The 26,456-nt window shown below is 44.5% G+C and overlaps 2 protein-coding genes across 2 annotated transcripts; both read left to right on the top strand.

Moving 5' to 3' along the window:
• The first annotated feature begins 3,800 nt into the window (after positions 1-3,800).
• On the top strand, positions 3,801-13,128 carry LOC135976764 (claw keratin-like). Its single transcript, XM_065574111.1, has 2 exons — positions 3,801-4,005; positions 12,164-13,128. Exons 1-2 carry the CDS (start codon positions 3,882-3,884, stop codon positions 12,640-12,642), a joined length of 603 nt encoding a protein of 200 aa, XP_065430183.1. The 5' UTR covers positions 3,801-3,881; the 3' UTR covers positions 12,643-13,128.
• Positions 13,129-16,539: 3,411 nt separating this feature from the next.
• On the top strand, positions 16,540-25,867 carry LOC135976763 (claw keratin-like). Its single transcript, XM_065574110.1, has 2 exons — positions 16,540-16,744; positions 24,903-25,867. Exons 1-2 carry the CDS (start codon positions 16,621-16,623, stop codon positions 25,379-25,381), a joined length of 603 nt encoding a protein of 200 aa, XP_065430182.1. The 5' UTR covers positions 16,540-16,620; the 3' UTR covers positions 25,382-25,867.
• The last annotated feature ends 589 nt before the right edge of the window (positions 25,868-26,456 follow it).

Here is a 26,456-nt window from a genome sequence, read left to right as displayed (position 1 = left end):
CAACCCGGCCCATATTGTCCTGACATTTGCCCAGATCCATGTGCTTATGTCTGCAATGAGCCTTGTGTCAGAACCTGTGGCGACTCGAGCGCAGTGGTCTTTGCACCCCCAGTTGTCGTGAGATTCCCGGGTCCAACTCTCGCTACTTGCCCTCAAGACAGCTTTGTGGGAACCTCCTTACCAAATTTTCCCTATACACCTTGGGGTGGTCTTGGAGGTCGTGCAGGTGCTGGTCTTGGGGGTGGTAGTTGGAGTGGATATGGTGGTGGATTTGGGGTTGGAGCACACGGTGGATTGGGGGGTGGATTTGGGGGTGGATTCGGGGGTGGAATCGGGGGTGGATACAGGGGCTCATACGGGTATGGGGGGAGATATGGTAGGAACTGCTATGCTAACCGCTGGGAATGTTGTCCATGGTAAACCCAGACGAAAGATCTACGGTACAAGAAAGAAGCATGAAATGAAAGACAAGGCAGAGATTCTCCACATAGGCAATGGAAAATGAGCATCTGTATCTCCACTCAAAATCAGGGGGCGTTGTAGGTGTTCGTCATTTGTATAAATCAGGCTTATTTATGCTTTCCTTTTGTTACATATTACCTGAGCTCTATGGTCTGTCTGGTTTTGAAATTTAATCTTATCCTGCTATTGTGCTTTGTCCTTTTTGATGCCAAGCCGTCTACAACAAGAGACTAAAACTGGTGGAAAATGTGACATGATTTTCAAGCTCTGCAGGTGCAAGGAAGAGAGCAGAACACGTTGTGTGAAATGCACCACTTTGGAGCTGATGACTGGTTGGAGCTCTGATTGTAACCCTGCAAATGCATTCTCTGTTACTCTGCATTAATTCATTCTGTCCGTGTAAACTCTGCTGCTCAGTCCTATTAAAAATCATACTGCATCATATTATCGGCCTTCTGGTTTTCCTTTCTCCTCCATTCTCCCTTCCAAAACACCAGTTGAAACAATTTAACCAAAGCAGTTTGGTTAAAATCAAAACAACATTCAAAGTATACAGTTAACATGGAAAAAATTATTTTTCCCTCCCCATTTCCCCTTGCTATAATTAGCATTGCCCACGCTTCCCTGTCAGAGGGTAACAATACCACTAACCTGCTGCAAAACGCTTCAGAGTTCGGGACACCAGCCGGCTTCCTGCTCCCGGGCTCAACTTCTCCCGACTCACACAAGGCACAGGGGCCTTTGTTATGCAGCTACCCTGACTGCGCACCCTCATGACTGCTCACCCCCAGCAACAGGGAATCTATTGGACCACACCCAAAATCCAGAAGCTTCTGGAATTGGAGGGCTAAATATGCCCTAGAAACAATGACCCAGACACAACTCATTCCTACCCCCTGCCCATGAGACTCTTAAAGAGATATCTCCCTGTTAGGCACACAGGTTACATATGCACTAATACAGTGGTCTCCAAACTTCTTTGATCGCGCACCCCTATCGGTAAAAAAATTTTGAGCATGCACCCCCCAATATATGTATATTTATTTATGTATAAATTATATACATGTACTACTGTACTAATATATGATGTACATTATAAAACATACACAAAAAATAGAAATTAAAAAGGGATGAGATAAAGATGAAATAAACAATATTTTTATTTTTTTTTATTTTATTTATTAATGGTACAAAAAACCCTTTTGCTCTCACAAAAAATATTATTATAATAATATTTTTAGTGAGAGCAATGTAATTGAATATGCTTCATTATTTCTGAAAATCTTGGTTTAACACTTTGTGATACAGCGATTCAAAGGTCTGGATTAGGGTTAGGGTGCGGGAGGGCGCTCAGGGTGGGGTGCGGGGTCTGGGAGGGAGTTAGGGTGCGGGAGGGCGCTCAGGGTGGGGTGTGGGGTCTGGGAGGGTGTTAGGGTGCGGGAGGGCGTGGGGTCTGGGAGGGAGTTAGGGTGTGGGAGGGCACTCAGGGTGCGGGTGCGGGAGGAGGCTCAAGGCTGGGGCAGGCAGGAGGTGCAGAGCACTTACCTGGGGCAGCTCCTGGTTGGTGCAGGGGGTGTGCACGCACGCACCCCACTTTGGAGACCACTGCACTAATCAATCCCTCTCAAACCCAAAGGAAAGAAGAGAATCGGGTACATTACTTGGTTAATAGCATTGTGCAGAGCCTCTGCACAGGGGGGAATTACTCCCTTGTACCACGACTTAGATAGAAGGGAAATAGATAGATGACTTGCAACTAGAATAGATTTCCCTGCTCTAAATATTATACAAAATCTACTCCTGGGGGAATTCTGCGCCAAAAAATTAAAAATTCTGCAAAATTGTGCTTATTTTGTTTTTCAAAATAATGCAGTATAATCACACCAGTTTCACTTATTTTGGTAATTTATTTAAACTACCATATAGAAAAAAAATCACAATTAATTGTTCAGCATTTCCTAAATGCATGAATGTTAAGTTACAAATACTTGGGAACCAATACGCGGCATTCCAGTTATAATCCTGGATTTTCATTTACATTACATCACAGAATACCCGACACCAAAATAAAAGTAAAGTAGAATGTCTCTTTAAATTGCTCCGACTTTCACAGGGGAAACTCATGCAGTTTTGCTAATCATCGTCTTGCATTTTTTAAAATGAGTCTAACCCCGTTGTGCCACCCTGGCCCAGGAAAAAAGCGAGAAAGCACATAGATCTTCCTCACTTAGGTTTCCCTCACAGTCATTTATAATAATGCTGCTTTACAACACTCTGGCAATGTAAAGGGGCCTTAAAACTGTTCCATGTGCTTTAGGCTTCTGGGGGAATTGACTAAGAAAGGGAACAATTAATTGTCAATGGGAACATTAGCAACCTGCCTGCTTAGTTGTTACATTTCTGCTCTGCCTCAGGGACAGAACCTGCCTCACAAACCATAGCCCTGCAAGCCGGAGGGGTTGCAACAGCGAGTGAGACCGATGGAGTGAATCTCTCTCCTTCATTCGCAGGTAGGCACGTGTTCAGCCCTGCACCCCAACATCTGTCCATGGATGCACACACTTACGCCCAGCCTTCCTCCCCTCTCCCCCCACCCCCCGGTGATCTGACTTCAGGAGAAGGGGCGTGTGTTCCACACGGATTTTTTTGCTCCCCCATTTTTCCACAGTGGGGCAAAGAAATCTGCAAATGGTATGAATTCTGCACCCCTGTAGGGGCAGGGGTGAAGAATTCACCCCAGGAGCAAGAATCATAGAATACTCAAATTACAAGCGTGGATGGACTTCTCCAATTGGTCCACATCTTTCCTAATAAAGTGTGTGGCCCAGAATTGGACACAATACGCCATCAGAGGCCTCATCAGTGCTGATTACAGAAGGACAATTTGCTTCCTAACTATTGGACTTTTCACTTTTCATTGTTGAGTTTCATCTGGCCAAGTCTCCGATTTGTCAAGGTCATTTTGAATTCAAATCTTCTCCTTCAAAGTGCTTGCAACCCTTCTCAGTTTGCTGCCATCAGCACAGAATTCCCCCAGGAGTAGATTTTGTCTAACATTTAGAGGAGGGAAATCTATTTTAGTTGCAAGTCATTTATCTATTTCCGTTCTATCTGAGACATGTTACAAGGGGGTAATTCCCCCCTGTGCAGTGGCCCTGCACAATGCTATTAACCAAGTAATGTACCCGATTCTCTTCTTTCCTATGGGTTTGAGTAGGATTGATTAGTGCATATGTAACCCATGTACCTAATAGGGAGAAATCTCTTTAAGAGTCTCATGGCCAGAGGGTAGGAATGAGTTGTGTCTGGGTCATTGTTTCAAGGCAGATTTACCCCTCCACAACCAGAAGCTTCTGGATTTTGGGTGTGGTCGTTTTGGGTCTGCTCCACTGGATTCCCTGTTGCTGGGGTCAGGCAACATGAGGGTGAGCAGTCATTGCAGCTGCATAACAAAGGCCCCTGTGCCTTGTGTGAGTCGGGAGAAGCTGAGCCCGGGAGCAGGAAGCCGGCTGGTGTCCCGAACTCGGAAGCGTTTTGCAGCAGGTTAGTGGTATTGTTATCCTCTGACAGGGAAGCGTGGGCAATGCTAATTATAGCAAGGGGAAACGGGGAGGGAAAAATAATTTCTTCCAAGTTAATTGTATACTTTGAATGTTGTTTTGATTTTAGCCAAACTGCTTTGGTTAAATTGTTTCGGGAGGAGAAAGGAAAACCAGAAGGCCGATAATATGATGCAGTATAATTTTTTAATGGGACTGAGCAGCAGTGTTTACAGAGACAGAATGAATTAATGCAGAGTAACAGATAATGTATTTGCAGGGTTACAATCAGAGCTCCAACCAGTCACCAGCTCCAAAGTGGTGCATTTCACACAACGTGTTCTGCTCTCTTCCTTGTACCTGCAGAGCTTGAAAATCATGTCACATTTTCCACCAGTTTTAGTCTCTTGTTGTAGATGGCTTGGCATCAAAAAGGACAAAGCACAATAGCAGGATAAGATTAAATTTCAAAACTAGACAGACCATAGAGCTCAGGTAATATGTAACAAAAGGAAAGCATAGATAAACCTGATTTATACAAATGACGAACACCCACAACCCCCTCTGATTTCGAGTGGCGCTGCAGATGCTCATTCTCCATTGGCTGTGTGGGGAATCTCTATCTTGTCTTTCATTTCCTGGTTGTTTCTTATTCCGTGGATTTTTCTTCTGGGTTTAACATGGACATCTATAGGAGGTATACGAGCAGCGCCTACCGTATCTCCCCCAATTCCCGTATGAGCCCCCATAACCGGCCCCGAATCCACCCCCAAATCCACCCCCGAATCCACCCCCCAATCCACCGCCTGCTCCAACCCCAAATCCACCACCATATCCACTCCAACTACCACCCCCAAGACCAGCACCTGCACGACCTCCAAGACCACCCCAAGGTGTATAGGGAAAATTTGGTAAGGAGGTTCCCACGAAGCTGTCTTGAGGGCAAGTAGCAAGAGTTGGTCCCGGAAATCTAACGACAACCGGGGGTGCATAGACCACTGCACTCGAGTCGCCACACGATGTGACACAAGGCTCATTGCAGACATAAGCACATGGATCTGGGCAAATGTCAGGACAATATGGGCCGGTTTGGCAACACAGATCTTTCACGGGAGACATCTTTGGTGATTGTCGTAAACCTGAAACACACAGTAGGGAGCAGAGTGAACACAACACACAATTGGCAGTGGCATACGAGACTCACAGCTCGTGTCATGCAGTAATAGATGCTAGATAATTCCATTTCTTACAGGCTCTGTATCTGCTCCTATTTCTTCCTTCTAGTCCTATTCACCCATTTACCCTTAGTCTTCTTTCTAACCATCCCCTCTGAACTCTTCTTACATCTTGGCTTCTTACTTTCCCATGCCAAGCAACTTCCCTATTTCTTTGGGTCCCATGCTGGAAATCTTCTCCATCTGCTAAGCCTGGATTGGCCACTTCTCCTTGAAATCAGCGCTGCTTGGAGCTTGCACCAATCCCACCCCATTGTTTCATCTGTCTAGTTCTCCTGATCTCTGTTTCTGGAGGCCACTCCCATCTACCCCCTAACCCTTCTCCTTGAGATCAGCGTTGCTTTGAGGGAATAAATTGACAAGATTGTAAGATGTGGCAGCAAAGATTTTCTGTTGTCTGGCTGACAATGAGACTTTGAATCTCAGCGTCACCTAATTGTTGCCCTTCGCTGACTAAATAGAAATTTAGATGCCTAAGTCTCTCTGTGGATTTGGTTTCAGGAGATTAAAGGCTCAGTTTCCAATGCAGCTGAGCCCTTTTGAGAATCTGGTCCCATCGGCTTTGCCCAAGGAAATCTATGGCAGAGAAGAGGACCTGAAGCAGATTTTCTGAGGCCCTACCTGTGCCTTGTCCACAAGACCTTCATTTCCCAACAACTCAGGAGGGAGGGGTAAATAAACACTGAGTCTTATTACTAAACCGATAAGATAGAATAGTTCCATCATGGATGCCTGCAATTTTCAAACCATTTAAATAATAATGGTACAGTGTAGGGCAAAGAAAGAGTTAATAATCCAAAAGTCCTTCTTAAACCAGTTCAGCCTAGGGACTAGATCTTTCAACGGATCTAAATCATCATACTTACCTATGTGCTACTTTTAATCACACCAGCTCAATATCTGGATCTCAAATTGAAAATTATACGAATAAGCAATTAAGTATTGCTGTATTGAGTAAGATCCGTGTATTCTGTCTCTAACTCTATGCAGCATCGCATGCTGCAGATTAACGTACAAGAAGCCTGAAATTGTTCATTATGGAGTCAACTGCCTATAATAAGTTACTAAGACACCTAAAGTAGTGGCTAGCTTTGCCCTGGAGGAGAACACATATATGTATCTTCCATACTCTGGGATTCATCTATAGCTATAGCTCTCTCTGTTAAAAAGAACAGAACAGAAGAATTGCTGTTCGATAGTTAGATATGAATGCTGATCTCCATGGTTTTATGGAAACAGCAGGATCAGATCATCAGTCCAGGTAAACCTTTGTGACTGCGATGAAGTCAACTGAGGATCTGGCAATGTTTCTTTATATGTCAGAGAAGCACAGTCTTGGATCAAAGTAGACTGTGATTGAGGTTTGTAATAATTTTCTAAGTCATTGCTAGGTCCAAAACCCAATGATAATGATTGGGAAGATGGAGTTCTGCATTCCATATATAGCTTTGAACATCCCAACCTGCTATTTTGAAGAAAGCATCCACCAAAGTCTACAACTGATGCGCTACAGAAAATCTCTTTGCAAAGCAAGACGCCCACTATTCCAACAGCTCTAAAATCAGAGTATTGGTGTAGGATTAGGTCCATAGTTAAAACTATCATTAAAGCAGGAATAAGAGCAATTTGAGTCGAGTCAACTTACCCAGTGCACCAAGGGGATGAAGTCAAGAGAAGTGATAGAACAACCTGCAGTTCTGAGCACTTTTATATCCTTTCTTAGCCAATGGGAAGGAAAAGAAACATGCTTAGTGCACTGAGACCTTATCATTAACCAAACAATGATTGGTTTCTTGCCTGGGGAACTCCTGTAATTATTATAATGGTTTTGATCACGGTTAATGATAAATAGTCAATTCCCGGTACCACATGCTGCAATGTGCGGTATCCTTTCATCTACGAGCTATTTTCCTGGTATCATTCTCCTGACTTCTGGGTGTCAACAGGACACTAAATCTAGTTCAATTTCTATCGTTCTGCTTTGATTAACTTCAGAGTATGAGGGTGACTCAGAGGTGTATCAATGGTACAATCTGCTGCCATGCACAGGATTCTATGTTAGTTCTTTATATATTCATACTAGTATCTAATTAGCAGCAAGGTCGGGTTTACCCTTGGAACTCCTTGGTGAATGGGAGAATGTATTTCGCATGCTTTGAGTTCCCACTTGTAACTCGTCACTATGTGTTTGAGCCAATATGTTTTTGAAATCCATGGATGTCTTTTCAGTGAGTTCAATGGCCTTCAAACCCTTTTGGGTTACAATACTCTCCTGGAAACAGGGCCAGACCATGCCCCTATTCTTAAATTAATCCCTCTTAAGCCTTCAAAGTAGAACTGAAGTATCATTGAAATGGTGCATGTTACCTGTGTTCTCCACTGATTTCCAGCCTAGTGGTATTAGGCATTACAGTCTGAAGAGATGTCCAGTCAAGTGACAAGTGTTTTAGGGTCAGGGATTCAGGTGATGATCAGAAAAGGATCCCCAAGGTTCACCTACTGCAGGCTTCTTCCTGAATTGCATCAAAACGGGGCAGTAGGTGAAAGGAAAGAGTGCAGTGTTGTATAAAGGCTTGGGATTAAAATCTTGGAACTGCATCTCCATCCAGGACCACCGACAGAAATTCCAGGCCCCAGGGCGGCCCCGGGGGGGTGGGGTGGGGGCTGAAGTGACAAATTCCTTTTAACTTGCCCGGACTCCTGGGCAGTTGTCCCCTTTACCCTCCCCTGTCAGCGGGCCTGTCTCCATCTATGACCTAACAAGACAGTGGTGTTCTTCTGGGACAGTGCCTCTGATAAAGCTGAGGAAAATCATGTGAGAGATGGAAATAATGCCCACTCAATCATGGGGAGGATTGCTGAGGACTGACCTTCCAGAGGAAATAAGACTAATCCAGAGTATGATCTACTTTTAGCACAGGATGCAAGGCCCTTCTTGTTTAGAAAACTACCACACTATTGCCAGAATGGTTTTTAAACTGCTGTCTACATATTAAGAAGCACTTTCTATAACCAGGGAGGTAGAAAGAACAAAAGACTCTGTGAAGCTTACTAGAGAACTCTCTATGGATATCCAAGCACATAGGAACAAAGCAAACACTGAGTGATCCTATCTCCTGCATGCAATAATACTCAGTATCACCTGTTACAGAGACATTCACCTAGGAAAGGTTTAGATGCTGTGTTTGTGGGAACTATGAAACATTCTCAGATAGGGAAGTACATTGTTCACCCCCCAGAAAACGGAATTGATCACCATCGTCCTTTTCTCTTATGGGGAGATGAAAGGGAAGGGAGGTTTTTGATTTACTACAGATCACCAAGACATCTGTGGCTAAACAAAAGGTCAAGATTTCCAAAGGTGACTAATGATTTTGGGGCCAAATTCAGATAAATTGTAGAACCCCGGTTTTCAAAAATGCTCAGTTCCTACTTTCTGGTGCCCAGTCCTCTTGAAGGCATTTCAAGCAGCCACCAAGAATCACCAGTCACTTTTGAAATTCTTAGCTTTCATTTCCTCACACTTTAAACTCAAGGACATGAGAGCTTTCAGCTAGCGTCAGTCATGCGTATGGAACTGAGGATGTTTTTTCTACTAAGAAGGACAGAAGTCACATCAGGGCTACAGCTGGTGTTGCAAGGAACTTGATTACATGAGATATAAGGCCAAATTTTCAGTTGGTATAATGAACAAAGTCATTAGCGTGGATTCAAGACTCCCATGACGGGAGGAGCCTTCACAGCTGAGTTCCTAAACATGGGCAAATGAAATTATCCCCAGAGCAGCAGGCCAACCCAGAGATCTATCCTCCACTTCAATCCTCTCTAGCCCTACTTTGAATGTTTAAGAGGGATCTAAATCATGCATCGTCCTTTCGCTGGCCCTTTCTCGTGGAGGGGATTGCCACCCACAGGACCATATTCGAAGGTAACTCAACTCATTGGAAAGATGCCCTTGGATTTCAGTGGGCATGGCATCAGAGCCCATACTACATAGAGGTGGGTGGGCATGTGACGCATCCAGAAGGAAGTCACCCCACGTCCTTAATGAAATCCCAGAGTAAATTCCAAATTCCAGCTACTAGACTGGCTTTAATAGACTAACTTGGAATCCTGTTCGTGACAGCAACTTTCGGTACTGATACAGCTCTTTGAGACACTCTCATTGGGTGTAGTTATTAACAACAGAACAAAAGAAAACAAGCTAGATGCATATCCTTTTTGACACTAGGGAATTAAATGGAATGATACTGGGCATGAACATGGTGCATAATGATTTCAGATTAAAGCAATCTTCAGGGTGTGAGTGTGGTAGTGATCACAATAATTGCCAGTAATGGGAGTGGTTCCCTGTGCAGAATATTTTGTTTCATAATTAACAAGGACTTTGTGCACCAAGTGTGTCCCAGATCCTAGTGGTGCCCTAAAACAATATAGAACTATGTTCCCAACTCAGGGCTCTTCTAACCACTTCTCTTGACTTATTCACTTCTGTGAAACCATTAGATCTTATTTATTATTATCACTTTATAACTATTGCAACGTTGCTTCATTGATAGTTTAACTTCTGACTGAAACTTGCACATTAAGGCGGGACATGATAGTGGTCTGCAAATATTGGAAAGGCTGCCATAAAAAAGATGGAGGAAAGTTCTTCACTCTTGCCACACAAGGCAGGACAAGAAGCAGTGTGTTCAAACGACAGCAGAACAGATTTAGGTTAAATCTCAGGAAAAGCTTCCTAACTGTAAGAACAGTAGGCCAACGGAACAGGCTGCCTAAGGAGGTCGTTGAAGCTCCTTCATTGGAGGTCTGCAAACAGAGGCTGGATAGACGTCTGTCTTAGGCCAGGTCTACACTACCCCCCTAATTCGAACTAAGGTACGCAACTTCAGCTACGTGAATAACGTAGCTGAAGTTCGAAGTACCTTAGTTCGAACTTACCTTGGTCCACACTCGGCAGGCAGGCTCCCCCGTCGACTCCGCGGTACTCCTCTCGCTGAGCTGGAGTACCGCAGTCGACGGCGAGCACTTCCGGGTTCGACTTATCGCGTCCAGACTAGACGCGATAAGTCGAACCCAGAAGTTCGATTGCCAGCCGCCGAACTAGCGGGTAAGTGTAGCCAAGGCCTTAGATGGATTAGACACAACAAATCCTGCATCTTTGCAGGGGGTTAGACAAGATGATCCTTGTGGTGCCTTCTAACCCTGTAGTTCTATGTTTCTAAAAAACTTGTGATTCTTTGTGTTGTTAAGGGATTTTTCCCCATAAAAGTGTTTTTGTACTTAGTAAGGTTCAGGCATTTGTGGATTTTGCCCTGAAAAATATAAGGCAGCTAAGTTCAAAGCCACATAGTGTGTGGAGAGCCCTAGTTCTGGTTAACGTTACACAAGAAATGGGGCATTTGTATTCCTTAGTAAAGATTAAAAACTCTTATTCTAAAGATATTAGACAGCATTACTTGGTACCTTTTTAACATATGTATGTGTAGCCACCACTTCAGCCTTCTCATGTGTCTCAACATATCTACACTAGCTGAGGTTCTGACCCTTCTTATTGCACCTAACCCTGGTGGTTGACTTTCACAAATAAGTATTAAAGTATAATTAGAGAGAGCGACAGAGAGAGAAATTTATTCTCTACTGTAGGGGAGTAATGAAAAAATATTGAGGAAGAAGAAGAAAATATGGCATTTTCTTCTATATTCCAAGGGTAAACTCCACGTTGCTGCTAATTAGATACTAGTCTGAATATATAAAGAACATAGAATCCTGTGCAGGGCAGCAGATTATACCGTTGATACGCCTCTGAGTAACCCTCATACTCTGAAGTTAATCAAAGTAGAATAATAGAAATTGAACTAGATTTAGTGTCCTGTTGACACCCAGGAAGTCAGGAGGATGATAGCAGGAAAATAGCTTGTAGATGAAAGGATACTGCACATTGCAGCATGCAGGTCATCCTCTGTGGGACCGGGAATTGACTATTTATCATTAACCGTGATCAAAACCATTATAATAATTACAGGAGTTCCCCAGGCAAGAAAACATTTTGTTTGGTTAATGATAAGGTCTCAGTGCACTAAGCATGTTTCTTGTGCTTCCCATTGGCTAAGAAAGGATATAAAAGGGCTCAGAACTGCAGGTTGTTCTATCCACTTCTCTTGACTTCATCCCCTTGGTGCACTGGGTAAGTTGACTGGACTCAAATTGCTCTTATTCCTGCTTTAATGATAGTTTTAACTATGGACCTAATCCTCCACCAATACTCTGATTTTAGAGCTGTTGGAATAGTGGGCGTCTTGCTTTGCAAAGAGATTTTCTGTAGCTCGTCAGTTGTAGACTTTGGTGGATGCGTTCTTCAAAATAGCAGTGGTGGGCAGCTCACTTCCACTGAGTCTCTGTAACTTGCCACAGGGATAATAACGACTCTTTTCATGGGGGGGTTGTGCAGCTTAATGGTTGCATGACTCTGTGAAAAGGTAAATTACTATGAGTGGACTCAGAATATTTAGAAACAAGGGTTAAGGAGTGGATGGGAGTGGCCTCCAGAAACAGAGATCAGGAGAACTAGACAGATGAAACAATGGGGTGGGATTGGTGCAAGCTCCAAGCAGCGCTGATCTCAAGGAGAAGTGGCCAATCAAGGCTTAGCAGATGGAGAAGATTTCCTGCATGGGACCCAAAGAAATAGGGAAGTTGCTGGGCATGGGAAAGTAGGAAGCCAGGATGTAAGAAGGGGGATGGTTAGAAAGAAGACTAAGGGTAATGGGTGAATAGGACTAGAAGGAAGAAATAGGAGCAGATACAGAGCCAGTAAGAAATGGAATTATCTAGCATCTATTACTGCATGACACGAGCTGTGAGTCTCGTATGCCACTGCGAATTGTGTGTTATGTTCACTCTGCTCCCTACTGTGTGTTTCAGGTTTACGACAATCACCAAAGATGTCTCCCGTGAAAGATCTGTGTTGCCAACCCGGCCCATATTGTCCTGACATTTGCCCAGATCCATGTGCTTATGTCTGCAATGAGCCTTGTGTCAGAACCTGTGGCGACTCGAGCGCAGTGGTCTTTGCACCCCCAGTTGTCGTGAGATTCCCGGGTCCAACTCTCGCTACTTGCCCTCAAGACAGCTTCGTGGGAACCTCCTTACCAAATTTTCCCTATACACCTTGGGGTGGTCTTGGAGGTCGTGCAGGTGCTGGTCTTGGGGGTGGTAGTTGGAGTGGATATGGTGGTGGATTTGGGGTTGGAGCACGCGGTGGATTGGGGGGTGGATTTGGGGCTGGATTTGGGGGTGGATTTGGGGGTGGATTCGGGGGTGGATACAGGGGCTCATACGGGTATGGGGGGAGATATGGTAGGAACTGCTATGCTAACCGCTGGGAATGTTGTCCATGGTAAACCCAGACGAAAGATCTACGGTACAAGAAAGAAGCATGAAATGAAAGACAAGGCAGAGATTCTCCACATAGGCAATGGAAAATGAGCATCTGTATCTCCACTCAAAATCAGGGGGCGTTGTAGGTGTTCGTCATTTGTATAAATCAGGCTTATCTATGCTTTCCTTTTGTTACATATTACCTGAGCTCTATGGTCTGTCTGGTTTTGAAATTTAATCTTATCCTGCTATTGTGCTTTGTCCTTTTTGATGCCGAGCCGTCTACAACAAGAGACTAAAACTGGTGGAAAATGTGACATGATTTTCAAGCTCTGCAGGTGCAAGGAAGAGAGCAGAACACGTTGTGTGAAATGCACCACTTTGGAGCTGGTGACTGGTTGGAGCTCTGATTGTAACCCTGCAAATGCATTCTCTGTTACTCTGCATTAATTCATTCTGTCCGTGTAAACTCTGCTGCTCAGTCCTATTAAAAATCATACTGCATCATATTATCGGCCTTCTGGTTTTCCTTTCTCCTCCATTCTCTCTTCCAAAGCACCAGTTGAAACAATTTAACCAAAGCAGTTTGGCTAAAATCAAAACAACATTCAAAGTATACAGTTAACATGGAAAAAATTATTTTTCCCTCCCCATTTCCCCTTGCTATAATTAGCATTGCCCACGCTTCCCTGTCAGAGGATAACAATACCACTAACCTGCTGCAAAACGCTTCCGAGTTCGGGACACCAGCCGGCTTCCTGCTCCCGGGCTCAACTTCTCCCGACTCACACAAGGCACAGGGGCCTTCGTTATGCAGCTGCAATGAATGCGCACCCTCATGACTGCTCACCCCCAGCAACAGGGAATCTATTGGACCACACCCAAAATCCATAAGCTTCTGGAATTGGAGGGCTAAATATGCCCTAGAAACAATGACCCAGACACAACTCATTCCTACCCCCTGCCCATGAGACTCTTAAAGAGATATCTCCCTATTAGGCACACAGGTTACATATGCACTAATACAGTGGTCTCCAAACTTCTTTGATCGCGCACCCCTATCGGTAAAAAAATTTTGAGCATGCACCCCCCAATATATGTATATTTATTTATGTATAAATTATATACATGTACTACTGTACTAATATATGATGTACATTATAAAACATACACAAAAAATAGAAATTAAAAAGGGATGAGATAAAGATGAAATAAACAATATTTTTATTTTTTTTTATTTTATTCATTAATGGTACAAAAAACCCTTTTGCTCTCACAAAAAATATTATTATAATAATATTTTTAGTGAGAGCAATGTAATTGAATATGCTTCATTATTTCTGAAAATCTTGGTTTAACACTTTGTGATACAGCGATTCAAAGGTCTGGATTAGGGTTAGGGTGCGGGAGGGCGCTCAGGGTGGGGTGCGGGGTCTGGGAGGGAGTTAGGGTGCGGGAGGGTGCTCAGGGTGGGGTGTGGGGTCTGGGAGGGAGTTAGGGTGTGGGAGGGCGCTCAGGGTGCGGGTGCGGGAGGAGGCTCAAGGCTGGGGCAGGCAGGAGGTGCAGAGCACTTACCTGGGGCAGCTCCTGGTTGGTGCAGGGGGTGTGCAAGGGGCCCTACGCTGCGCAGCACTGCTCCCATGGCCACGATTCTGGGAGCTCCCCCCCCGCAGGCAGGGCCACCCGGAACGCAGGGGCTTTAGGGGCTGCAGGGCCCTGGGCTAAGGGGACCCGGGGGCCCCTGGCCTGCAGCTCTAAAGCCCCTTTCAGAGAGCGGCCCTGCAAGCACAGGCCGGAGGACTCAGGAGGAGCAGGGGCAGCCGCACAGCCAGCGGCCGGAGAGAAGCTGCGCTTTCCCCTTCAAAGCACCGCTTCTTTCCGGCCGCTGGCTGCGCGGCTGCCCCTGCTCCGCCACCAGCTGAAGGACTCAGGGCCGCATTCCGAAAGGGGCTTTAGCGCTGCAGGCCAGGGCCCTTTGGCCCCTAAAGCCCCTGCGTTCCAGGTGGCCCTGCCTGCGGGGGGGGGGGGGGGCGGGAGGGGCAGCTTCCCCGCTTGCTTGCTCCCTCCCTCCTCCAGCCACCCTTTTTCTTTTTTTCCCCCTCCAGCAGCGCTCCTCCTGCCATGCCCCCCAATGGATCGACTTGCGTACCCCTTGGGGTGCACGCACGCACCCCACTTTGGAGACCACTGCACTAATCAATCCCTCTCAAACCCAAAGGAAAGAAGAGAATCGGGTACATTACTTGGTTAATAGCATTGTGCAGAGCCTCTGCACAGGGGGGAATTACTCCCTTGTACCACGACTTAGATAGAAGGGAAATAGATAGATGACTTGCAACTAGAATAGATTTCCCTGCTCTAAATATTATACAAAATCTACTCCTGGGGGAATTCTGCGCCAAAAAATTAAAAATTCTGCAAAATTGTGCTTATTTTGTTTTTCAAAATAATGCAGTATAATCACACCAGTTTCACTTATTTTGGTAATTTATTTAAACTACCATATAGAAAAAAAATCACAATTAATTGTTCAGCATTTCCTAAATGCATGAATGTTAAGTTACAAATACTTGGGAACCAATACGCGGCATTCCAGTTATAATCCTGGATTTTCATTTACATTACATCACAGAATACCCGACACCAAAATAAAAGTAAAGTAGAATGTCTCTTTAAATTGCTCCGACTTTCACAGGGGAAACTCATGCAGTTTTGCTAATCATCGTCTTGCATTTTTTAAAATGAGTCTAACCCCGTTGTGCCACCCTGGCCCAGGAAAAAAGCGAGAAAGCACATAGATCTTCCTCACTTAGGTTTCCCTCACAGTCATTTATAATAATGCTGCTTTACAACACTCTGGCAATGTAAAGGGGCCTTAAAACTGTTCCATGTGCTTTAGGCTTCTGGGGGAATTGACTAAGAAAGGGAACAATTAATTGTCAATGGGAACATTAGCAACCTGCCTGCTTAGTTGTTACATTTCTGCTCTGCCTCAGGGACAGAACCTGCCTCACAAACCATAGCCCTGCAAGCCGGAGGGGTTGCAACAGCGAGTGAGACCGATGGAGTGAATCTCTCTCCTTCATTCGCAGGTAGGCACGTGTTCAGCCCTGCACCCCAACATCTGTCCATGGATGCACACACTTACGCCCAGCCTTCCTCCCCTCTCCCCCCACCCCCCGGTGATCTGACTTCAGGAGAAGGGGCGTGTGTTCCACACGGATTTTTTTGCTCCCCCATTTTTCCACAGTGGGGCAAAGAAATCTGCAAATGGTATGAATTCTGCACCCCTGTAGGGGCAGGGGTGAAGAATTCACCCCAGGAGCAAGAATCATAGAATACTCAAATTACAAGCGTGGATGGACTTCTCCAATTGGTCCACATCTTTCCTAATAAAGTGTGTGGCCCAGAATTGGACACAATACGCCATCAGAGGCCTCATCAGTGCTGATTACAGAAGGACAATTTGCTTCCTAACTATTGGACTTTTCACTTTTCATTGTTGAGTTTCATCTGGCCAAGTCTCCGATTTGTCAAGGTCATTTTGAATTCAAATCTTCTCCTTCAAAGTGCTTGCAACCCTTCTCAGTTTGCTGCCATCAGCACAGAATTCCCCCAGGAGTAGATTTTGTCTAACATTTAGAGGAGGGAAATCTATTTTAGTTGCAAGTCATTTATCTATTTCCGTTCTATCTGAGACATGTTACAAGGGGGTAATTCCCCCCTGTGCAGTGGCCCTGCACAATGCTATTAACCAAGTAATGTACCCGATTCTCTTCTTTCCTATGGGTTTGAGTAGGATTGATTAGTGCATATGTAACCCATGTACCTAATAGGGAGAAATCTCTTTAAGAGTCTCATGGCCAGAGGGTAGGAATGAGTTGTGTCTGGGTCATTGTTTCAAGGCAGATTTACCCCTCCACAACCAGAAGCTTCTGGATTTTGGGTGTGGTCGTTTTGGGTCTGCTCCACTGGATTCCCTGTTGCTGGGGTCAGGCAACATGAGGGTGAGCAGTCATTGCAGCTGCATAACAAAGGCCCCTGTGCCTTGTGTGAGTCGGGAGAAGCTGAGCCCGGGAGCAGGAAGCCGGCTGGTGTCCCGAACTCGGAAGCGTTTTGCAGCAGGTTAGTGGTATTGTTATCCTCTGACAGGGAAGCGTGGGCAATGCTAATTATAGCAAGGGGAAACGGGGAGGGAAAAATAATTTCTTCCAAGTTAATTGTATACTTTGAATGTTGTTTTGATTTTAGCCAAACTGCTTTGGTTAAATTGTTTCGGGAGGAGAAAGGAAAACCAGAAGGCCGATAATATGATGCAGTATAATTTTTTAATGGGACTGAGCAGCAGTGTTTACAGAGACAGAATGAATTAATGCAGAGTAACAGATAATGTATTTGCAGGGTTACAATCAGAGCTCCAACCAGTCACCAGCTCCAAAGTGGTGCATTTCACACAACGTGTTCTGCTCTCTTCCTTGTACCTGCAGAGCTTGAAAATCATGTCACATTTTCCACCAGTTTTAGTCTCTTGTTGTAGATGGCTTGGCATCAAAAAGGACAAAGCACAATAGCAGGATAAGATTAAATTTCAAAACTAGACAGACCATAGAGCTCAGGTAATATGTAACAAAAGGAAAGCATAGATAAACCTGATTTATACAAATGACGAACACCCACAACCCCCTCTGATTTCGAGTGGCGCTGCAGATGCTCATTCTCCATTGGCTGTGTGGGGAATCTCTATCTTGTCTTTCATTTCCTGGTTGTTTCTTATTCCGTGGATTTTTCTTCTGGGTTTAACATGGACATCTATAGGAGGTATACGAGCAGCGCCTACCGTATCTCCCCCAATTCCCGTATGAGCCCCCATAACCGGCCCCGAATCCACCCCCAAATCCACCCCCGAATCCACCCCCCAATCCACCGCCTGCTCCAACCCCAAATCCACCACCATATCCACTCCAACTACCACCCCCAAGACCAGCACCTGCACGACCTCCAAGACCACCCCAAGGTGTATAGGGAAAATTTGGTAAGGAGGTTCCCACGAAGCTGTCTTGAGGGCAAGTAGCAAGAGTTGGTCCCGGAAATCTAACGACAACCGGGGGTGCATAGACCACTGCACTCGAGTCGCCACACGATGTGACACAAGGCTCATTGCAGACATAAGCACATGGATCTGGGCAAATGTCAGGACAATATGGGCCGGTTTGGCAACACAGATCTTTCACGGGAGACATCTTTGGTGATTGTCGTAAACCTGAAACACACAGTAGGGAGCAGAGTGAACACAACACACAATTGGCAGTGGCATACGAGACTCACAGCTCGTGTCATGCAGTAATAGATGCTAGATAATTCCATTTCTTACAGGCTCTGTATCTGCTCCTATTTCTTCCTTCTAGTCCTATTCACCCATTTACCCTTAGTCTTCTTTCTAACCATCCCCTCTGAACTCTTCTTACATCTTGGCTTCTTACTTTCCCATGCCAAGCAACTTCCCTATTTCTTTGGGTCCCATGCTGGAAATCTTCTCCATCTGCTAAGCCTGGATTGGCCACTTCTCCTTGAAATCAGCGCTGCTTGGAGCTTGCACCAATCCCACCCCATTGTTTCATCTGTCTAGTTCTCCTGATCTCTGTTTCTGGAGGCCACTCCCATCTACCCCCTAACCCTTCTCCTTGAGATCAGCGTTGCTTTGAGGGAATAAATTGACAAGATTGTAAGATGTGGCAGCAAAGATTTTCTGTTGTCTGGCTGACAATGAGACTTTGAATCTCAGCGTCACCTAATTGTTGCCCTTCGCTGACTAAATAGAAATTTAGATGCCTAAGTCTCTCTGTGGATTTGGTTTCAGGAGATTAAAGGCTCAGTTTCCAATGCAGCTGAGCCCTTTTGAGAATCTGGTCCCATCGGCTTTGCCCAAGGAAATCTATGGCAGAGAAGAGGACCTGAAGCAGATTTTCTGAGGCCCTACCTGTGCCTTGTCCACAAGACCTTCATTTCCCAACAACTCAGGAGGGAGGGGTAAATAAACACTGAGTCTTATTACTAAACCGATAAGATAGAATAGTTCCATCATGGATGCCTGCAATTTTCAAACCATTTAAATAATAATGGTACAGTGTAGGGCAAAGAAAGAGTTAATAATCCAAAAGTCCTTCTTAAACCAGTTCAGCCTAGGGACTAGATCTTTCAACGGATCTAAATCATCATACTTACCTATGTGCTACTTTTAATCACACCAGCTCAATATCTGGATCTCAAATTGAAAATTATACGAATAAGCAATTAAGTATTGCTGTATTGAGTAAGATCCGTGTATTCTGTCTCTAACTCTATGCAGCATCGCATGCTGCAGATTAACGTACAAGAAGCCTGAAATTGTTCATTATGGAGTCAACTGCCTATAATAAGTTACTAAGACACCTAAAGTAGTGGCTAGCTTTGCCCTGGAGGAGAACACATATATGTATCTTCCATACTCTGGGATTCATCTATAGCTATAGCTCTCTCTGTTAAAAAGAACAGAACAGAAGAATTGCTGTTCGATAGTTAGATATGAATGCTGATCTCCATGGTTTTATGGAAACAGCAGGATCAGATCATCAGTCCAGGTAAACCTTTGTGACTGCGATGAAGTCAACTGAGGATCTGGCAATGTTTCTTTATATGTCAGAGAAGCACAGTCTTGGATCAAAGTAGACTGTGATTGAGGTTTGTAATAATTTTCTAAGTCATTGCTAGGTCCAAAACCCAATGATAATGATTGGGAAGATGGAGTTCTGCATTCCATATATAGCTTTGAACATCCCAACCTGCTATTTTGAAGAAAGCATCCACCAAAGTCTACAACTGATGCGCTACAGAAAATCTCTTTGCAAAGCAAGACGCCCACTATTCCAACAGCTCTAAAATCAGAGTATTGGTGTAGGATTAGGTCCATAGTTAAAACTATCATTAAAGCAGGAATAAGAGCAATTTGAGTCGAGTCAACTTACCCAGTGCACCAAGGGGATGAAGTCAAGAGAAGTGATAGAACAACCTGCAGTTCTGAGCACTTTTATATCCTTTCTTAGCCAATGGGAAGGAAAAGAAACATGCTTAGTGCACTGAGACCTTATCATTAACCAAACAATGATTGGTTTCTTGCCTGGGGAACTCCTGTAATTATTATAATGGTTTTGATCACGGTTAATGATAAATAGTCAATTCCCGGTACCACATGCTGCAATGTGCGGTATCCTTTCATCTACGAGCTATTTTCCTGGTATCATTCTCCTGACTTCTGGGTGTCAACAGGACACTAAATCTAGTTCAATTTCTATCGTTCTGCTTTGATTAACTTCAGAGTATGAGGGTGACTCAGAGGTGTATCAATGGTACAATCTGCTGCCATGCACAGGATTCTATGTTAGTTCTTTATATATTCATACTAGTATCTAATTAGCAGCAAGGTCGGGTTTACCCTTGGAACTCCTTGGTGAATGGGAGAATGTATTTCGCATGCTTTGAGTTCCCACTTGTAACTCGTCACTATGTGTTTGAGCCAATATGTTTTTGAAATCCATGGATGTCTTTTCAGTGAGTTCAATGGCCTTCAAACCCTTTTGGGTTACAATACTCTCCTGGAAACAGGGCCAGACCATGCCCCTATTCTTAAATTAATCCCTCTTAAGCCTTCAAAGTAGAACTGAAGTATCATTGAAATGGTGCATGTTACCTGTGTTCTCCACTGATTTCCAGCCTAGTGGTATTAGGCATTACAGTCTGAAGAGATGTCCAGTCAAGTGACAAGTGTTTTAGGGTCAGGGATTCAGGTGATGATCAGAAAAGGATCCCCAAGGTTCACCTACTGCAGGCTTCTTCCTGAATTGCATCAAAACGGGGCAGTAGGTGAAAGGAAAGAGTGCAGTGTTGTATAAAGGCTTGGGATTAAAATCTTGGAACTGCATCTCCATCCAGGACCACCGACAGAAATTCCAGGCCCCAGGGCGGCCCCGGGGGGGTGGGGTGGGGGCTGAAGTGACAAATTCCTTTTAACTTGCCCGGACTCCTGGGCAGTTGTCCCCTTTACCCTCCCCTGTCAGCGGGCCTGTCTCCATCTATGACCTAACAAGACAGTGGTGTTCTTCTGGGACAGTGCCTCTGATAAAGCTGAGGAAAATCATGTGAGAGATGGAAATAATGCCCACTCAATCATGGGGAGGATTGCTGAGGACTGACCTTCCAGAGGAAATAAGACTAATCCAGAGTATGATCTACTTTTAGCACAGGATGCAAGGCCCTTCTTGTTTAGAAAACTACCACACTATTGCCAGAATGGTTTTTAAACTGCTGTCTACATATTAAGAAGCACTTTCTATAACCAGGGAGGTAGAAAGAACAAAAGACTCTGTGAAGCTTACTAGAGAACTCTCTATGGATATCCAAGCACATAGGAACAAAGCAAACACTGAGTGATCCTATCTCCTGCATGCAATAATACTCAGTATCACCTGTTACAGAGACATTCACCTAGGAAAGGTTTAGATGCTGTGTTTGTGGGAACTATGAAACATTCTCAGATAGGGAAGTACATTGTTCACCCCCCAGAAAACGGAATTGATCACCATCGTCCTTTTCTCTTATGGGGAGATGAAAGGGAAGGGAGGTTTTTGATTTACTACAGATCACCAAGACATCTGTGGCTAAACAAAAGGTCAAGATTTCCAAAGGTGACTAATGATTTTGGGGCCAAATTCAGATAAATTGTAGAACCCCGGTTTTCAAAAATGCTCAGTTCCTACTTTCTGGTGCCCAGTCCTCTTGAAGGCATTTCAAGCAGCCACCAAGAATCACCAGTCACTTTTGAAATTCTTAGCTTTCATTTCCTCACACTTTAAACTCAAGGACATGAGAGCTTTCAGCTAGCGTCAGTCATGCGTATGGAACTGAGGATGTTTTTTCTACTAAGAAGGACAGAAGTCACATCAGGGCTACAGCTGGTGTTGCAAGGAACTTGATTACATGAGATATAAGGCCAAATTTTCAGTTGGTATAATGAACAAAGTCATTAGCGTGGATTCAAGACTCCCATGACGGGAGGAGCCTTCACAGCTGAGTTCCTAAACATGGGCAAATGAAATTATCCCCAGAGCAGCAGGCCAACCCAGAGATCTATCCTCCACTTCAATCCTCTCTAGCCCTACTTTGAATGTTTAAGAGGGATCTAAATCATGCATCGTCCTTTCGCTGGCCCTTTCTCGTGGAGGGGATTGCCACCCACAGGACCATATTCGAAGGTAACTCAACTCATTGGAAAGATGCCCTTGGATTTCAGTGGGCATGGCATCAGAGCCCATACTACATAGAGGTGGGTGGGCATGTGACGCATCCAGAAGGAAGTCACCCCACGTCCTTAATGAAATCCCAGAGTAAATTCCAAATTCCAGCTACTAGACTGGCTTTAATAGACTAACTTGGAATCCTGTTTGTGACAGCAACTTTCGGTACTGATACAGCTCTTTGAGACACTCTCATTGGGTGTAGTTATTAACAACAGAACAAAAGAAAACAAGCTAGATGCATATCCTTTTTGACACTAGGGAATTAAATGGAATGATACTGGGCATGAACATGGTGCATAATGATTTCAGATTAAAGCAATCTTCAGGGTGTGAGTGTGGTAGTGATCACAATAATTGCCAGTAATGGGAGTGGTTCCCTGTGCAGAATATTTTGTTTCATAATTAACAAGGACTTTGTGCACCAAGTGTGTCCCAGATCCTAGTGGTGCCCTAAAACAATATAGAACTATGTTCCCAACTCAGGGCTCTTCTAACCACTTCTCTTGACTTATTCACTTCTGTGAAACCATTAGATCTTATTTATTATTATCACTTTATAACTATTGCAACGTTGCTTCATTGATAGTTTAACTTCTGACTGAAACTTGCACATTAAGGCGGGACATGATAGTGGTCTGCAAATATTGGAAAGGCTGCCATAAAAAAGATGGAGGAAAGTTCTTCACTCTTGCCACACAAGGCAGGACAAGAAGCAGTGTGTTCAAACGACAGCAGAACAGATTTAGGTTAAATCTCAGGAAAAGCTTCCTAACTGTAAGAACAGTAGGCCAACGGAACAGGCTGCCTAAGGAGGTCGTTGAAGCTCCTTCATTGGAGGTCTGCAAACAGAGGCTGGATAGACGTCTGTCTTAGGCCAGGTCTACACTACCCCCCTAATTCGAACTAAGGTACGCAACTTCAGCTACGTGAATAACGTAGCTGAAGTTCGAAGTACCTTAGTTCGAACTTACCTTGGTCCACACTCGGCAGGCAGGCTCCCCCGTCGACTCCGCGGTACTCCTCTCGCTGAGCTGGAGTACCGCAGTCGACGGCGAGCACTTCCGGGTTCGACTTATCGCGTCCAGACTAGACGCGATAAGTCGAACCCAGAAGTTCGATTGCCAGCCGCCGAACTAGCGGGTAAGTGTAGCCAAGGCCTTAGATGGATTAGACACAACAAATCCTGCATCTTTGCAGGGGGTTAGACAAGATGATCCTTGTGGTGCCTTCTAACCCTGTAGTTCTATGTTTCTAAAAAACTTGTGATTCTTTGTGTTGTTAAGGGATTTTTCCCCATAAAAGTGTTTTTGTACTTAGTAAGGTTCAGGCATTTGTGGATTTTGCCCTGAAAAATATAAGGCAGCTAAGTTCAAAGCCACATAGTGTGTGGAGAGCCCTAGTTCTGGTTAACGTTACACAAGAAATGGGGCATTTGTATTCCTTAGTAAAGATTAAAAACTCTTATTCTAAAGATATTAGACAGCATTACTTGGTACCTTTTTAACATATGTATGTGTAGCCACCACTTCAGCCTTCTCATGTGTCTCAACATATCTACACTAGCTGAGGTTCTGACCCTTCTTATTGCACCTAACCCTGGTGGTTGACTTTCACAAATAAGTATTAAAGTATAATTAGAGAGAGCGACAGAGAGAGAAATTTATTCTCTACTGTAGGGGAGTAATGAAAAAATATTGAGGAAGAAGAAGAAAATATGGCATTTTCTTCTATATTCCAAGGGTAAACTCCACGTTGCTGCTAATTAGATACTAGTCTGAATATATAAAGAACATAGAATCCTGTGCAGGGCAGCAGATTATACCGTTGATACGCCTCTGAGTAACCCTCATACTCTGAAGTTAATCAAAGTAGAATAATAGAAATTGAACTAGATTTAGTGTCCTGTTGACACCCAGGAAGTCAGGAGGATGATAGCAGGAAAATAGCTTGTAGATGAAAGGATACTGCACATTGCAGCATGCAGGTCATCCTCTGTGGGACCGGGAATTGACTATTTATCATTAACCGTGATCAAAACCATTATAATAATTACAGGAGTTCCCCAGGCAAGAAAACATTTTGTTTGGTTAATGATAAGGTCTCAGTGCACTAAGCATGTTTCTTGTGCTTCCCATTGGCTAAGAAAGGATATAAAAGGGCTCAGAACTGCAGGTTGTTCTATCCACTTCTCTTGACTTCATCCCCTTGGTGCACTGGGTAAGTTGACTGGACTCAAATTGCTCTTATTCCTGCTTTAATGATAGTTTTAACTATGGACCTAATCCTCCACCAATACTCTGATTTTAGAGCTGTTGGAATAGTGGGCGTCTTGCTTTGCAAAGAGATTTTCTGTAGCTCGTCAGTTGTAGACTTTGGTGGATGCGTTCTTCAAAATAGCAGTGGTGGGCAGCTCACTTCCACTGAGTCTCTGTAACTTGCCACAGGGATAATAACGACTCTTTTCATGGGGGGGTTGTGCAGCTTAATGGTTGCATGACTCTGTGAAAAGGTAAATTACTATGAGTGGACTCAGAATATTTAGAAACAAGGGTTAAGGAGTGGATGGGAGTGGCCTCCAGAAACAGAGATCAGGAGAACTAGACAGATGAAACAATGGGGTGGGATTGGTGCAAGCTCCAAGCAGCGCTGATCTCAAGGAGAAGTGGCCAATCAAGGCTTAGCAGATGGAGAAGATTTCCTGCATGGGACCCAAAGAAATAGGGAAGTTGCTGGGCATGGGAAAGTAGGAAGCCAGGATGTAAGAAGGGGGATGGTTAGAAAGAAGACTAAGGGTAATGGGTGAATAGGACTAGAAGGAAGAAATAGGAGCAGATACAGAGCCAGTAAGAAATGGAATTATCTAGCATCTATTACTGCATGACACGAGCTGTGAGTCTCGTATGCCACTGCGAATTGTGTGTTATGTTCACTCTGCTCCCTACTGTGTGTTTCAGGTTTACGACAATCACCAAAGATGTCTCCCGTGAAAGATCTGTGTTGCCAACCCGGCCCATATTGTCCTGACATTTGCCCAGATCCATGTGCTTATGTCTGCAATGAGCCTTGTGTCAGAACCTGTGGCGACTCGAGCGCAGTGGTCTTTGCACCCCCAGTTGTCGTGAGATTCCCGGGTCCAACTCTCGCTACTTGCCCTCAAGACAGCTTCGTGGGAACCTCCTTACCAAATTTTCCCTATACACCTTGGGGTGGTCTTGGAGGTCGTGCAGGTGCTGGTCTTGGGGGTGGTAGTTGGAGTGGATATGGTGGTGGATTTGGGGTTGGAGCACGCGGTGGATTGGGGGGTGGATTTGGGGCTGGATTTGGGGGTGGATTTGGGGGTGGATTCGGGGGTGGATACAGGGGCTCATACGGGTATGGGGGGAGATATGGTAGGAACTGCTATGCTAACCGCTGGGAATGTTGTCCATGGTAAACCCAGACGAAAGATCTACGGTACAAGAAAGAAGCATGAAATGAAAGACAAGGCAGAGATTCTCCACATAGGCAATGGAAAATGAGCATCTGTATCTCCACTCAAAATCAGGGGGCGTTGTAGGTGTTCGTCATTTGTATAAATCAGGCTTATCTATGCTTTCCTTTTGTTACATATTACCTGAGCTCTATGGTCTGTCTGGTTTTGAAATTTAATCTTATCCTGCTATTGTGCTTTGTCCTTTTTGATGCCGAGCCGTCTACAACAAGAGACTAAAACTGGTGGAAAATGTGACATGATTTTCAAGCTCTGCAGGTGCAAGGAAGAGAGCAGAACACGTTGTGTGAAATGCACCACTTTGGAGCTGGTGACTGGTTGGAGCTCTGATTGTAACCCTGCAAATGCATTCTCTGTTACTCTGCATTAATTCATTCTGTCCGTGTAAACTCTGCTGCTCAGTCCTATTAAAAATCATACTGCATCATATTATCGGCCTTCTGGTTTTCCTTTCTCCTCCATTCTCTCTTCCAAAGCACCAGTTGAAACAATTTAACCAAAGCAGTTTGGCTAAAATCAAAACAACATTCAAAGTATACAGTTAACATGGAAAAAATTATTTTTCCCTCCCCATTTCCCCTTGCTATAATTAGCATTGCCCACGCTTCCCTGTCAGAGGATAACAATACCACTAACCTGCTGCAAAACGCTTCCGAGTTCGGGACACCAGCCGGCTTCCTGCTCCCGGGCTCAACTTCTCCCGACTCACACAAGGCACAGGGGCCTTCGTTATGCAGCTGCAATGAATGCGCACCCTCATGACTGCTCACCCCCAGCAACAGGGAATCTATTGGACCACACCCAAAATCCATAAGCTTCTGGAATTGGAGGGCTAAATATGCCCTAGAAACAATGACCCAGACACAACTCATTCCTACCCCCTGCCCATGAGACTCTTAAAGAGATATCTCCCTATTAGGCACACAGGTTACATATGCACTAATACAGTGGTCTCCAAACTTCTTTGATCGCGCACCCCTATCGGTAAAAAAATTTTGAGCATGCACCCCCCAATATA

Source organism: Chrysemys picta, chromosome 20, assembly GCF_011386835.1.
Source record: "Chrysemys picta bellii isolate R12L10 chromosome 20, ASM1138683v2, whole genome shotgun sequence".
Lineage (NCBI taxonomy): Eukaryota > Metazoa > Chordata > Testudines > Emydidae > Chrysemys > Chrysemys picta.
The sequence above is the reverse complement of the archived record's forward strand: the minus strand, read 5'-3'. Positions and strand labels throughout refer to the sequence as shown.

Excerpts from the sequence above, each read along its gene's own strand:
- LOC135976763 (XM_065574110.1), top strand. The coding sequence starts at position 16,621 with ATGAGGGTGAGCAGTCATTGCAGCTGCATAACAAAGGCCCCTGTGCCT. Across the intron at positions 16,745-24,902 it reads TCGGAAGCGTTTTGCAGCAG|GTTTACGACAATCACCAAAG; the intron begins GTTAGTGGTATT and ends TGTGTGTTTCAG.
- LOC135976764 (XM_065574111.1), top strand. The coding sequence starts at position 3,882 with ATGAGGGTGAGCAGTCATTGCAGCTGCATAACAAAGGCCCCTGTGCCT. Across the intron at positions 4,006-12,163 it reads TCGGAAGCGTTTTGCAGCAG|GTTTACGACAATCACCAAAG; the intron begins GTTAGTGGTATT and ends TGTGTGTTTCAG.